General features: G+C 47.1%; 1 protein-coding gene across 2 annotated transcripts; it reads left to right on the plus strand.

Annotated features, from left to right (window-relative positions):
- Positions 1–8,013: 8,013 nt before the first annotated feature.
- On the plus strand, positions 8,014–12,576 carry LOC103533552 (acidic mammalian chitinase). Of its 2 annotated transcripts, none has more exons than XM_030465541.1 (11): positions 8,014–8,090; positions 8,720–8,749; positions 9,382–9,583; positions 9,911–9,967; positions 10,076–10,241; positions 10,338–10,462; positions 10,936–11,059; positions 11,187–11,372; positions 11,528–11,647; positions 11,747–11,888; positions 12,240–12,576. In XM_030465541.1, exons 1-11 carry the CDS (start codon positions 8,066–8,068, stop codon positions 12,485–12,487), a joined length of 1,425 nt encoding a protein of 474 aa, XP_030321401.1. In that variant the 5' UTR covers positions 8,014–8,065; the 3' UTR covers positions 12,488–12,576. The 2 variants fall into 2 exon arrangements, with proteins under 2 accessions (XP_030321401.1, XP_030321402.1); XM_030465542.1 differs by lacking the exon at positions 12,240–12,576 and adding an exon at positions 12,063–12,187.
- The last annotated feature ends 1,464 nt before the right edge of the window (positions 12,577–14,040 follow it).

Genomic DNA, 14,040 nt, shown 5'->3' on the forward strand with positions numbered 1-14,040 from the left:
TGGTGGGCATTGGCAGATTTGAAAGTTTTCCTAAAGATTGGCAGGGCTACAAAGGGCTCCTGGCGGGAAGCGCATTCGGGGTGCCTTGGAGTGACTGCATCCAGGCTGGAAGGGAGGCAGGAAAGGAAGAGAGGCATGGAAATCATCTCAGGTCTGGGCAGAGAGGGGGCTACGTCCTATTTACAGGTGGGAGAAGGCTGTGTTCATTTCCCTGGTCAAAAAATGGAAGAGAAGCCCCTTCACACCTACCCTCACCGGGTCTGCTCGAGGAGGACACTCACTCCTGGTCCCATTCCCTGTTACATTTCTACCTCCCCTTCCTCCTCCACCTCCCAAGCAAACCTGGCAGCTTTGCAAGGCTCTCTCTGTCCTAGATCAGCCCCGGGAGAGTCCCCATACTGAAAGATAGGAACAGAAGATTAAATGCAGGACAATGCCCTTCCTCCAACTCCCCCACTCCCACGCTCCACTGAACAGACCAGAAATGTGTTCCCATGCTGGGAACCTTGTGCTGCCTTCCCTGCAGCATGTCCCCAAGTAGAGTAAGTAATTGGTAGCTGCTTTGATGCATTTCACTTTTCCTTCTTTCAAGTGAGCCACAGTCCTCAGCCTCCCTGGGTTTTCTCTCACGTCTGCAATATTCAGAATGATTTGCTGAATGTGCTCTGAGTGACACCAGCCAGCCCAGCCTGAAACTTGGGGAATTCAGTTCCTCTCGAGATGTGACCAGGCAGACAGGAGTGCACTGGGTGTTTCAGTTCCTGGACTGAAGTATAACACCTAAATTGCAAGCAAAAGGTGAGAGCATGGGCAAGGGGAAGTACAGCACCCTAAGGAGGCTCTGGGACACACAGGTTCTTCCATAACCACCCCAGATCTCTGCTTCTCAGCACAGCTCCCCAAAGAGCAGAGCAGAAAGGAGGCAGCTGTGCACAGCAGAGAGCTCAGAGCAGCCACATCCACCTGCAAGTGAAGCTCAGAGGGAAGAAGTTATAATGCAAATGTATGGTTGGAGAGATCAGGACTTGTTTGAACTGGGAGCCTCCTGTAGCCATTAGCAGCATCTCAGAACCCACGCAGAGGAGGAGATCCTAGAACCATAGAATTGGCAGGGTTGGAAGGGACCTTAAAGATCATCTGGGGCCAAGCCCCCTGCCATGGGCAGGGACACCTCCCCCAGGATCAGGTTGCTCAGAGCCTCAATCATCCCATCCCATCATCTCCCCCTCCCAGCCTGGCTCCAAACTAACTCCAAATTAGCAAGCAGCAACTTGCCAGCCAGCACGGACAGACTTGTGCTGCAGACTCAGACCCAACATGTGCAGCACCCATGTGTGCAGCACCCTCCATGTGTGCAGCACCCATATGTGCAGCACCCTCCATGCGTGCAGAGCACCCACGTGTGCAGCACCCATTTGTAGAGCACCCTCCATGTGTGCAGAGCACCCATATGTGCAGCACCTTCCATATGTGTAGCACCCTCCATGTGTGCAGAGCACCCATCTGTGCACCCTCCCTGTGCCTGCCCGGGCAGTTCCTGCCCCGGTGGTGCCTCCCCGTGGCTCCACACGGGAGTTGCCAGGGACACGGATGGTGTCACTGAGGTCCTTCTGGTCCCCCAAACCTTGGAGAAGTTCCCTCAAAGCTCAAAACCTTCCTGCCTCAGTTGCTGGTGGTGAGGTGGTCACTTTCTCCTTTATGTGACCCCTTAAAATCTGCCAACCCTCAACCCAGACCTTGGGGTACCCTTGAAACGTTGTCAGTATCCTGGTTTTGTTCCTGAGACTCCTTAATTTTCATAAAGCTTTTTAGGCAAGACTGTCAAGTCCCCGTTGAAGGAATGGGACATATTGGCAAAAGTGCAACTCCAGAGATGGAAACCTTGAACAGGAAAACAGGACAGAGCTGCTGAATGAGATAAAACCCCAGCCCAGCCAGAATCTGAAACAAAACTGTTCCTTCAAAGCAAGGGCAGTAACTGATGAAGTGTGGGGACAAAGATACTGCCCCTGCCTAGAATTCAGGATTCATTTCACCCTGCTCAGGAAGGCCAAATTAGGGGGGATGGGGGTGGGGGGGCAGAGTGACTTCTGAGCTATTTTAAGCAGTTAAGGTTAAAGGGCAGCTGGAGCTTAAGCAGTGGATGTTTTATTTAAAGGCTATTTGGTTGCTAGAACCTAAAGAGCCCTAAAGTGCTATTGAATTATTTTAAAAGCCTTTTTCATGCTAACACAGCAAGAACCATCCTGGGGGGTAGGCAGGTACCCACTTGGGGGTGGCTGACAGTCCACATACATTTTTAGACCCATATATTTTTGGATGGCAGTCGAGGTGCAGGGTGAGCTGCTCCCCAGCAGGCAAACACCCACCTGGGTTGTCCCAGCAAGCACTGCTTCAATATTCTCTTGTTATGTCCTGTAAATGTTTAATGGGAAGCTTATCTCTTACCTATGCAGATGGCTCAGGTCATTGAGCTTGTGAACAAGGATTAATTGGCAATGGGCAGATGTCAACTAACCAGAAAAAGAGCTTAGGAAGTAATTAGATGAGCTGGGATGTTGTTGTGGGGGCAAAGCTTCCTCTGAAGGGGTCAGAAGAAAAAGGAAAAGCCCCAAAAGATGTTCTTGCAGTTCTGCTGTAAGTTTTTGGTAAGAACTGGGCCGCATGAGCACTGGATGCAAAGGAGGAGGATGGGCAGACATCAGTATTCAGTGATGGGTTAGCACCCAGTACTCACAGAGAGCCTCAGCTCACCTCTGGTTCCTTCCTCACTGATAATGGGGATTGCTGGGGGTGAGATGGGTGGGGAAAACTGGTCATATTCCATGGAGCAGCCCGACTGAACCTGCCACTTTGAATCCTGACCATAAGAAGTTCAGGATCTGGGTGCTTGGTGCTGATATTTTTTTGAATAATAGATTATAATAGTTTAGGCTTTAACATGCATCATCAATCTTAAGTGGGGTTTGAAAGATTATGTGCTTTAATAAGTCATTTTTTAAAAAGATCAGATGATAAAAAATTTGCATGTGCCATAAAAATAGCTGAAGAAAAATCCAGAGCAGCTGAAACAAAGCATTCTTCATGTGATACTTCCTCAGCTAAACTAACACCCATGTGCATGCTCATTCATGTGTGTGTTACCTTTTTGCAGTAGGTTTTGCCCCCCTTCACACACCTGTATTTGGGCACAGATATTTCTGTGCAAGAAAACAATCTGTAAATCTGTATCTTATGCACACATGCTTCTGGCTGACAGACCAGGAAATAATTCTTGGGAGTAGCACTTGGCTACAAGGATAGGGGGCAGGATTTGCAGCAGAACCCTTTTCCCTGGGGTTCCCCACCACAGGGAGGTGCTGAACACAGCAGTCCTGCTCACCAGGGAATGTTAGAAAGATCCCTGCAGTGCAGAGTCAAGGTTTATTTGAGGAACAGGATGGCCAGAAATCAAGTTGGAGTGTCTCACAACATCAGAGAAGTCTGAGATGTGTTTACAGCACCTAATTATAGCAGTTCAGTGCCAACAGGGAATAAGGAAAGATGAAAGATGTGCCATAAGGAAAGAATATGCAATGGGCAATTGCAGTGCTGCCTCAAATTCCTCATGAAAAGAGCTTTTCTAAAGCCTTATAAAATATACCTGGGGACAAAAGGTGAACAAATGATGACACTCTGTAGAAGTAGCTGGGGAAATGGCTGCAGCATTTTGTAATCAAGAGTGAGTCACAGATGGTATTTCTGGTAATGTACATGCAGAAGGCAAGAATTTCCCCTGGGAGGCAGGGAATGGTTGGTATCTGAAAATCAGCAGTTCTTTAGTTCCACTCAATGAGCTGGGGAGAGAAGGGAAACCAAATGCCAGAGGAAGGTGGTGTGAAGCAGAACAGATCCAGCCTTTGTAACAAGGATTGAGTACTGGAGAAAACAGGGCTTAAAAATAGAGAGCTTTAAACAAATCAACTGGTGTCATAAGAATCAGAGATATGGGTCTCTCCTGGCTGTCCTACACAGGCAAAGAGCCCTGAAAAATTCCCTGCCCCAGACATGGGTTGATAATCTTTTGGAGGATGGACTCTGAGGGGCTTTAAAGCTCCAGATTTCTTGTCATGAAGCTGAAGGAGATGCCAGACATTTCCTGGGCATCGTGCTCCTGGACAGCCCATGTTACCCACTGCAGGTGGTGGTCCTGGCTCCTCAGCTTGGTCTTCCCAGAGGATGCTTCTCATGGCAGCAGCAACGTGAGTCCTTCAGCTCCACCAAATGATCTGTCCAGAAGAACAGGAAGGGATTTGGATGGGGAGCAGACACAAAGCTCTCAGCCAGGCAGCTGAGCAAATGCCAGATCCATGGGCATTCCAGCTGTCTCCTCTTTGTGCAGATCCTGTTCCAGCATCCCCCATCAGCTCTGTGCTGCAGAGTGAAGGACACTTCCAAGGGTTATGTGACTTGGAGGCAGGAGGGATCCTCTTTCAGGACTCCATTTACAGGCATCATTTTATAGTGGCAGTAACTTAAGCAGCTGTACACAGACCCAGCTGGATGTGGAGCCAGATTTTCATGGCTGGCCACTGGCTGTATCTTCTTAATTCCTTGTCAGGCTTCTGAAGAGAGTGGAACAGCTCTCCAAGAAGGACAGCAGTCCTCAAATAGAGCTCTGCTATTAAAAGCTGTTAAGTTATTGAGACCAGCAATATCACTAAAGCTTTTGATAGGTGCTTTTATCTCTAACAATCAATTTAGGCTCACTTGCTGCAGGGCAAAATGGGCTTGAGTAGTCAGTTTAAATATAGAAAGTTATTTTCCCTGGGTCCATTGCAGTCTCTGCAATATGCCCACTTTTATTCAAGTGGCTGTGAGTGAAACAAGTCTAAATTCTATGTCCCATAATAATCTGCTAGAAAAAGGAGATTTTGAACCATCTTGGATGAGTTTATGGTTTCCCAACTTTTCCTTTCTGCTGGGCACGTTTAAACTGTGGAGCAAACCCTGGTTTTCACACGGGCAAACCATGAGACAAAGCAGTCACACCAGATTATTCTCAGCAGTGATAAATGTTATCACTGACAGCAGCTCAGCAGGTTCTCCTAACAACTGCCTGGTTTTGCTCAAAGCTCTATGGACTTGATAAACCTTTTATCATGAGCATCAGAGTAATCTTACCTAATCTTTCCTGGCAAACTGTGCCTCAGTGCAGACATCTCCATCCTGGATGTGGCAAGCAGCTTCAGACTCCTACCAATGCTTCATCCTTTTGCAGTTCAGCTCATGCACTTCTGATGCCAGCCCATACCATGGCCCTGCCTAAACTGTGCAGTGTCCAGCAGCAAACTGTGGGGAGCAGCAAAAAGCAAGCAGAACAAAATCAACAACCCCTTTGTACATAAAAGCCTGCAGCAAAAAGCAACCCTTTATTTTCACCTTGCTAAAAGTGAAAGGCCTTTTGTGCCATGAGGAGGACACCTTGACTCAATGGTGTTTTAATTTCTTACAAGGTCTTAGCTTTAACCTTGTCATCATGGCAAATGTTTACCTGCTTGACTTTGCTTAAAAGGAGGTTAAATTCTTTGTTAGAGATAAAAGCAGGTGACTTAAACATTAAGCACAGACTTATCAGCACTGTGCCAAGGCACGAGGATGCTCTGCTGCAGGGGATGTGATTCCTGGGCAGATGAACCTCATAGCAAATGCCTTAACAGCCTCCTGACCCGTGGCAAGGTTAGATTAGGTTTTGAACAGATGTCTTTAATAGCTCCTTTTTCACCTAAGATAGTCATATCTTCTGTAGTTTGTATAGTTCTGAGGAAGTGAACTGCACAAAGTTTAAGCTTTATCCTGGTTATTTTTCTATAGCAGGAATTAAGCATTCCATTTCTGTTTGAAAGTGCTATAGCTCAGAGCTCTGTTTGTGATTAAACAAAGAAGAGCACCAATTAAGCTTTTTTTCTTCTTCTTGAAACATTACCAGAAGACAGCTAGAAAAGCATTCCAGAGACAGTTGGGAAGAGCAAGCAACATTGACACCTACTGTTGGATATTTTAGTTGCTGGTAGTACCCAGCCACTGCCTCCAAGATTCTTGCTCTCCTGAGATAAAACAAATTTGCTTTTATTCCCCCCACCCCAGTGCTTTCAAGGTGCACACAACTGCAAAGCAAGAAGCTGCATACCAAGGAGAACTTCTGCCTTTAACTCAGTTTCTTCATTTAATTCATGGTATTAGATTATCCTTGTGAGTTGGAGTTTTTTGATGAGTCTAACTGATAAAAGGAAAGAGCTGAAAACTAAAGCTGCTGCTAGCAGACAAGGCAGTGCTGTTTGTTATGTGACAGAGAACATGCTGATTTCTCAGGAAATTCAGCCCTCCTTGCTGGTAAGGAAATAAAGCTCCCACACAGACCTCTCAGAGCAAATCAGAAAGCATCACCCAGCCAAACCTAGAGCAGAGCTTTCAAAGAAAAACTTACCCCATTTTATCATAATGTCAGATGTTATTTAACACCTTGAAGTGCTTCACACTGAAAAGTTAATCCTTGTGATTTCTTTCCAGCACAGCTCTTTGAGGGTTTTTTCAGCCTATTAAAAAGAGTGTAAACACAGGACAAAATGATTCTGCCGAGAGGTGAAGGAAACATTTAGCAAGCCCATGGCCATAGCTCTGCATCCAGAGGAGGGGTGGGATGAGGTCTCCAAAACACACAGTGCCCTTGCACTGACCTTGGCTTTGCTCCCCAGCTCAGTGACCTGCCTGACCTCCAGAGCAAGGGCAGGGAGCACAAAACTAAGATTCCCTCAGGAACTAAAGGACAAAAATATTCTTAATGACAGACAGAGGTAGGAAACATCCTAAAGAAAGACTGCAGCACTTGACCGACACTTATTAACACTGTATTAACTGTATTTAACTGTAATTAACTGTAATTAACACTGCATGCAGATAACTTAGTGTCCTTGATCCTTCCCCAAAAACCTTCATTTTTACACCAAAACATACTTCTACAGAAAACAGACCTGCAAGGCATCAGAGGTTACTGAGGGCAGGATTTTCTGACTCTAGGCCTCTTAAGTTTCTACTGATAGTTTAACAACCAAAAACACCCATGGAAAAGTACTCCTTGAAGGTGGTTGTTTGATTTTTTTACCTGCCAGATCTCAGCCAGTGCAGGCACCAGACCTGAAGGGTCAGTCAAATGCATTTTAATCACCAAGTCACTGCTTTCAGTGCCAGCATGTGGCATGAGCAACTTCACGGGGGTTTTCCAAACTCCTATTCAACAAAGTCTGGGTGACCTACTGGAAATTCACTTTTGCATAATCCTTATGAGAATGAAGCAACATCTTAGTGCTGAGAAACTGGTCATGTGCCCCCTGTGTTTTATACCAACATTTGTCCTGGCAGTGCCTGCTGTGCAAAAGGAAAGAAACCAGATAACTCTCTGAGCACAGAAAGAGCTTGGAGTCTCCACCTGGATTGAACAGGAAACAAAAAGGAAAAAAGAATATTTTGAGATTAAAACACCATTAGGAAAACCTGTAGCTGTCCTTTTGAAAACCCTATGGAGATATGCTCAGAAGAAAGACTTTGCATCCTGAAAGTAGCAAAGCAAGACATTTAAAATAAAACAGATATGCTGATTTTTAAAAAAAGCTGCAGCAGGGGAGCCCAGTCCTGGTTCCCCCAAACCCTGCTCAGTCTTGTCCCACTGACTGCCACAGCCAAGGGGACCAAACCTTTGCAAAGCACCTTTGGTTTGGCAGTGCCAGCCACCTCTGAGCACACACAATGACAGCACAAGGTGAACACTTCAGTCACCCATCACTGTGTAATCAGCAGTGTTGACCCAGAGCTGTCAGCAAAGTTACTACCAGGAGCCATCTAATCTTGCTTTTCCATTTTTCTTGCAGCTGGAGTGTTAAGGCTCATTGTAGTGGTATCATTTCCTGTGATACTGATCTTTGCCAAATTTCGTAATGTTTGTCCATCTTTGTTGGTGCAAGACTGGAATGAAGCAAGAGCAGTGTATAAAACTGGGAGGCAGACTGCATCAGATCAGTCCTGGTCAAAGATGGCCAAGCTCACCTTGCTCACTGGTAAGTCCTGCTTCATAACTCAGTTCTCTACCTTTAGGACAAGGCTTTGTGGCTCTTTTCACTCTTATACTGGGGGATTTCTGGGGATTGAGAATACTGCACTCTGCCAAAGGAAAAGATAGAGTTATTTTGGGGATGATTACATATTTCATTACTTTTGGAGGTTTTTTCTTCCTCTTTAGATATCTAAATTCCTCATTTAATTGCTTCACAAAATTGAAAAGGTATCTTGGACCAAGAAAATGAGGCTCTGAGGAGCAAAACTGGTCATTTAGGTAGAAAGGCTATGGCTGGCTCCATGGGAAAGTATATCCCAAAAGGCATCTGCTATTCCAGCCATGCTTGTAGGTAGCAAGATCATTTTTTTGCCTACCCCTGCCTGAAAGAAGCAGCAGAACTTGAGCCATTAATGACCATGAGCTCCTCTGTGTCTTCCACCAGAATAAACTGGGACTGGGACAGACATTATGTTGGGTTCTGACAGACCCTCATGAAGAGAAGCAGAAAGAGGCCCATTGGCAGAAGCAATTTTATTGTCTGCATTACAGGGTGTATACCAGAGAGTTCTGCTAATTCAGGCATTCCCTTCTTTCCATTTTGAAGCTAATCTCACACTTCTTTCTTTAAAGGTCTGGTCCTCCTGCTGAATGCCCAGACAGGTATGTGCTTTCTACCCCTAAAACTCCTCTGCCAAATCCTGCTCAGTTATGGCACATGCAGGCAACTCGAACAGAATCACCAGCTGGTTCTTTTCCAAGCAGTGGGGGGGAAGGAGAGGCAGAGAGGTGCCCAGTGATGGTGTCTCTGAAGACAAAAGCCTGATGAGCCCTCCACCTCCCAGGCAGAGATCCCTTCTGTCTCTGCTCTTCCTTACCTGGCTGCCAAAGGAGAAGGACTGAGTCTGGGGGAGAGGCCCAGCACTCAGAACCACTCTGACTCATGAGTTTAAGGGTGCAAGAGGCTCTGAGAGCAACTCATCTCCTGATACAATGTAGGAAGGAAAGAAACACATTATTTTCCTTGGAGAGACAGCTCCAGGAGGGATAACTGACCCTACCTCACTGTGAACACCTTCCTTCCCCTGCAAGGAAAGACTGCACAGTCATTTCTGATCAGTTCATGTACTTATTAAGCCCTAATTAAGGAGCCCAGAGCACTGTTCCCTTTCCTCTCTGACTTGAAGGATTATAGAAAGTAACATGGCCTCATGCACTGAGTGCCTGGTGATTCTGCATTCTGTGTCCTCTCTGCTCTTTTCTCTCCAAACCACAGCTCCTCTGTTTCTCTGCAGGCACTGCCTTTGTGCTGTCATGTTACTTCACCAACTGGTCCCAGTATAGGCCTGGACTGGGAAAATTCATGCCTGACAACATTGACCCGTGCTTGTGTGACCATCTGATCTATGCCTTTGCTGGGATGAACAACAACGAGATCACAACTTATGAGTGGAATGATGAGACCCTTTACAGATCCTTCAATGCCCTGAAGAACCAGTAGGTACCCAGAGCAAAGGGAACCACTTGGCCTCCCTCCCAGGTCCTTTCAGTTACTCTGCAGCTCTTCTCTGCACAAAGGAAGAACCATCCATGGATGAGGGATGCCAAGGAAAAGCTGCCAGGAATGGGCAGGGCAGGCAACCAGCACTCATCCTTTCAGGATAAGCTGCTGACTTGCTTCTGAGGCAGCACACCAAGACATCACTGCCTGCAAAGGCAGCAGCACCTGAGACTATCAAGAGAAGCCAGAGCACTGTGTTTGTGTTGGGTTGTTGTGTAATGATAAGAATTCCCTGTTCCATGTTCCTGTTCTGCCCTTTGCAGGAACGGGAATCTGAAGACACTCCTGGCTATTGGAGGATGGAATTTTGGGACAGCCAAGTAAGTTCCAGCCATCTCCATCCCATGCATTTATACTGGAAAGGGAGGGAGAAAGGGGAATAGCCACTAACCAGACCCCAACTCTGTGTCTTGCTTGGCTCACCCCAGGTTCTCCACAATGGTTTCCACACCTCAGAACCGCCAGACCTTCATCAAATCTGTCATCAGATTCCTGCGCCAGCACCAGTTTGATGGGCTGGACCTGGACTGGGAATACCCTGGCTCCAATGGCAGCCCACCCCAGGACAAGTCTCTCTTCACCATCCTGGTTAAGGTGGGTTGAACACAAAAGGTTTAGGTCAAGCTCTGCACAGCTCTGGCTGCAAAGCCTCAGCTCACAAAGTCCATGTTTTTTCTTGGCATCTCTCAGGAACTTCTGGAAGCCTTTGAGCAGGAGGCCAGGGAGACCAACAGACCCCGTCTCATGATCACTGCTGCTGTTGGTGCAGGACTTCCCACCATTCAGGCTGGCTACGAGATTCCTGAGCTTGGGAAGTGAGTAGCCAGCTCTCAGGTATCATTGCTGTGACTCAAGAGCTCCTGCTTCGAGTGGTTAAAGGAAGCTCTGCCATGAGCTGGCAGAAAGCAGCCTGGGTGGCTGTGTGGTCCCTGCTCCTTGGTGGAAAACAAGAATGTTCCAAGAGTGGTGGTTGTGTGGTGGGGAGGGGGACACCTCAGGATGGGCAGAGTAACAACAGACTGGCTCCAGCCACCCCATACCATCAGGGAACATCTCCCAGTTCCCAGAGTACTAGCCCAGTTCCCACTCTGCCTTCACCTCTGCCTCCATCCCCTGGAGGAGAAAATGGGCTCCAGCACTGACAAAGCCAGCTCAAACAAGATCTTGAAGACCCCAGATTTGCAGAAAGTTGGGAAATGGCCAGGGATGTGGGGGGTAAAAGGCCAGCACCAAAGGGTCTGGGTGCCTGAGGAGGTCAGGAGACAGATTTGCTCCATGTTCTCCACAGGTACTTGGACTACATCCATGTGATGACTTACGACTTCCATGGCTCCTGGGATGGCAGAACAGGGGAGAACAGCCCCCTCTACAAGGGCCCAGCTGACACTGGTGACCTCACCTACTTCAATGTTGTCAGTATATTCTCCAAGATCTGTCAAAAATGACCAACCAGTGGTCAGACTTTTAAGGAGTCATTCTCCTGCCTACATGTCCTAGCATTGAGTTTAATGTGGTGGTTTTGGGGGGTTTTTTTTGCAGCAATATGCTATGAATTATTGGAGGGATAATGGTGCCCCAGCTGAGAAGCTCCTGGTTGGATTCCCAACCTATGGCCATAACTACAACCTCCAAAACCCATCTAACACTGCTGTGGGGGCACCAGCATCAGGACCTGGGCCAGCTGGACCTTACACAAGGCAGAGTGGATTACTGGCTTATTATGAGGTACGTGGGCTCCTACACAGCTAGGAGCCCAGGAACACAAACTCCTTTCAAAAATCCCAGCAGGAATGTTTAAGCCATGGACACGTGGAATATTCTAAATTCCCTTTTCTTGTAGGACACTTGATAACTTCTCCCTCTCTGCCCTTTTCTCCTAGATCTGCTCCTTCGTGGCCTCTGGAGCCACCCAGTCTTGGGATGCCCCCCAGGATGTGCCCTATGCCTACAAGGGCAATGAATGGGTTGGCTATGACAATGTGAAGAGCTTCAACCTCAAGGTATGGTGGGATGTGTGGCTGTGTTGATAGCCAGGCAGGAGGCTTTGTGCAGTAGCAAGTTGCAGGAATATTTGGGATTTCTTTCCTGGCATTGAACAGGTTGACTGGCTGAAGAAGAATAATTTTGGAGGTGCTATGGTTTGGTCCCTGGCTATGGATGATTTCACTGGCACTTTCTGCAAGGAAGGCAGATATCCTCTGATCACCACCCTGAGGAATGGGCTTGGTCTGCAAAATGGCAGTGAGTAGCTTGGGTAGCATGAGATACTTGAAGGTGGCTCCCTAGCTCACTGTGATGCAGGGCTTCATACACCCCCAATCCTTCATTTCTGGGAGCCTTGGTGGATAAAGACTTTATGTAGAATCCACAACTAGAGACTGCCCTGTAAAGATCCCTTCACTCTATATCCACCAGTACAAAAGGAGGAAATTGTAACCTGGACCTGGGTTCCGATGTTTCAAAGCCCTGGTGTGAACCCAAACAGACTTTGGGGAACACACTTGAAGAGGTCACCACCCCACTAAATGCCCAGTGGAGGGAGGGGAGTGTTGACAGATTGCAAAAATAAGTCCCTTTCTGCTTTTATTTCAGACTGTGTGCCTCCAGCTCAGCCCAATCCTCCCATCACTGAAGCTCCCATCCAGGGAGGTGGGAACTCAGGCAACAAGCCTGGTGGCTCTGGTGGGAGTGGTTTCTGTGCTGGCAAGAGCAATGGTATCTATGCAGATCCAAGCAACAGGAGAAACTTCTACAACTGCCTTAATGGTGTAACCTTCACCCAGAGCTGCCAGGAGGGCCTTGTCTTTGACCCCAGCTGCTCCTGCTGCAACTGGTCTTGAAGGTGTCGACGCTATGCCTGCACACAGACCCCTCTGATCTAATTCAGTGGCATAACAATGATTAAATAAATCTGCAAAAGCATCAATCCTCACTGTTTCAACTCATGTTGCTCATAATGTTTTGATGCTCCCTGATTCTCTCTTGATACTCACACTGGTGCTCAGGGAAGGGCCTGAATCCACAACCTGGATTTAATTCTGGTATAGCACTTTCCAGGGGGGTTTTGCTGCCCTAACATGACAGGGAAAAAGACAGAGAGGAAGCAAGAGGGCAGATCAGATTGTCACAGGAGAGATGACACAGAAGAGTTGTGATAGCACAAAGTGAGCACTGAATCCCCAGAGACCTCTCTCCCCACTGACTCAGAGTGTGGCACCAACAGCTCCTCAAACTGGGAGGCAGAAAGGTGCAATCCACAAGGATGTTATCAAACCTCCTTCCACCATCCAGTGTCTCTCCACTCCAGACAGAAAATCTACAAGTTTAGTGAACAGCTCAGTGGCTTCAGTGCCAGCACTTGATGTGGGCAACTTTGAGGGTGTTTTCCAGGACACCATTCAAAAAGATTTGGGCAAGTTACTGGAAATTCACCTTCATATCATCCTAACAGGAATTAAGCCATAGCTCAAGGCAGTCCATGTGCCTGCTGTGTCTTACTGCAACATCTGCAGTAAGCCTGACTGTGCAGACAGAATTTTATGAGCTAAAAATGTAATTTTCAGTAGCTCTACCTGCTTTTTATAAAATCCCATTCAAGTATGCTTTGAAGAATGACATTACAACCTGTAAGAAACAAAGTGAGACATTTAATCTAAAGCAGATAAGTTGCTTTTTAAAAAAAGCCCGACAAGCTCATGTAGAATAAAAAAAAAAGATTCAGGTAATTTCTCCCTATGGATCTTCACAGAAAGCTAAGCCAAGACTCAAATATTTGGCAACACAGAGGTCTCTCAGTTCAGAAAACAGCTGGCAAAGAAAAGAAGGGTAAAAGTATGGGAGGAAACACAGCCTGCATGATGCTCTGTCCCTGGGCTCACTCTCATAGAGCTTGACCTCCAAAGAGCATGCTTCTCCCTTCAGAAAATTATCTTTGCAAGTGGAGAACAACTCAGCAGAGGCTGAGCTGGCTTTCCTTTAGTGATGGGACACCAGGAAACCCTCTCCACTTCTCTGAGGTGACAACTCCTCCAATGGTGTGGGCAAGAGACAGCACAGATCACAGGATCCCAACAGAAAGGATCCCTACAGCAAAGCCCCTTCTGGGACCTGGGCCCTGTTCAGTCCCTACCTTGGTGACTGCCCTGGCCAAGAGGACCCAATCTGTGTAAACCACCTCTGGTTTGGCAGTGCCAACCACCTCTGGGCAAACACACCACCAAGAGAAAGTGAACAATTCAGCCATTGTAAGGCCCACACTAAGGCCCTTTGTAACACTCTCAGTTTTTGTGATACAATCTTTACCAACTTTCGTAATGTTTGTTCATCTCTTGTTGATACAAGACTGGCAGGAAAGGAGAGAAGTGTATATAAGCAAAACCAGGTTGCATGCAAT

This window comes from Calypte anna, chromosome 26 (genome assembly GCF_003957555.1).
Source record: "Calypte anna isolate BGI_N300 chromosome 26, bCalAnn1_v1.p, whole genome shotgun sequence".
In the NCBI taxonomy this organism is placed as follows: Eukaryota; Metazoa; Chordata; class Aves; order Apodiformes; family Trochilidae; genus Calypte; species Calypte anna.

Coding starts and splice junctions, on each gene's coding strand:
- LOC103533552 (XM_030465541.1), top strand. CDS start 8,066: ATGGCCAAGCTCACCTTGCTCACTG. Junction 10,463..10,935: donor GAGATTCCTGAGCTTGGGAA/GTGAGTAGCCAG, acceptor TGTTCTCCACAG/GTACTTGGACTACATCCATG. Junction 11,648..11,746: donor TGAAGAGCTTCAACCTCAAG/GTATGGTGGGAT, acceptor GGCATTGAACAG/GTTGACTGGCTGAAGAAGAA.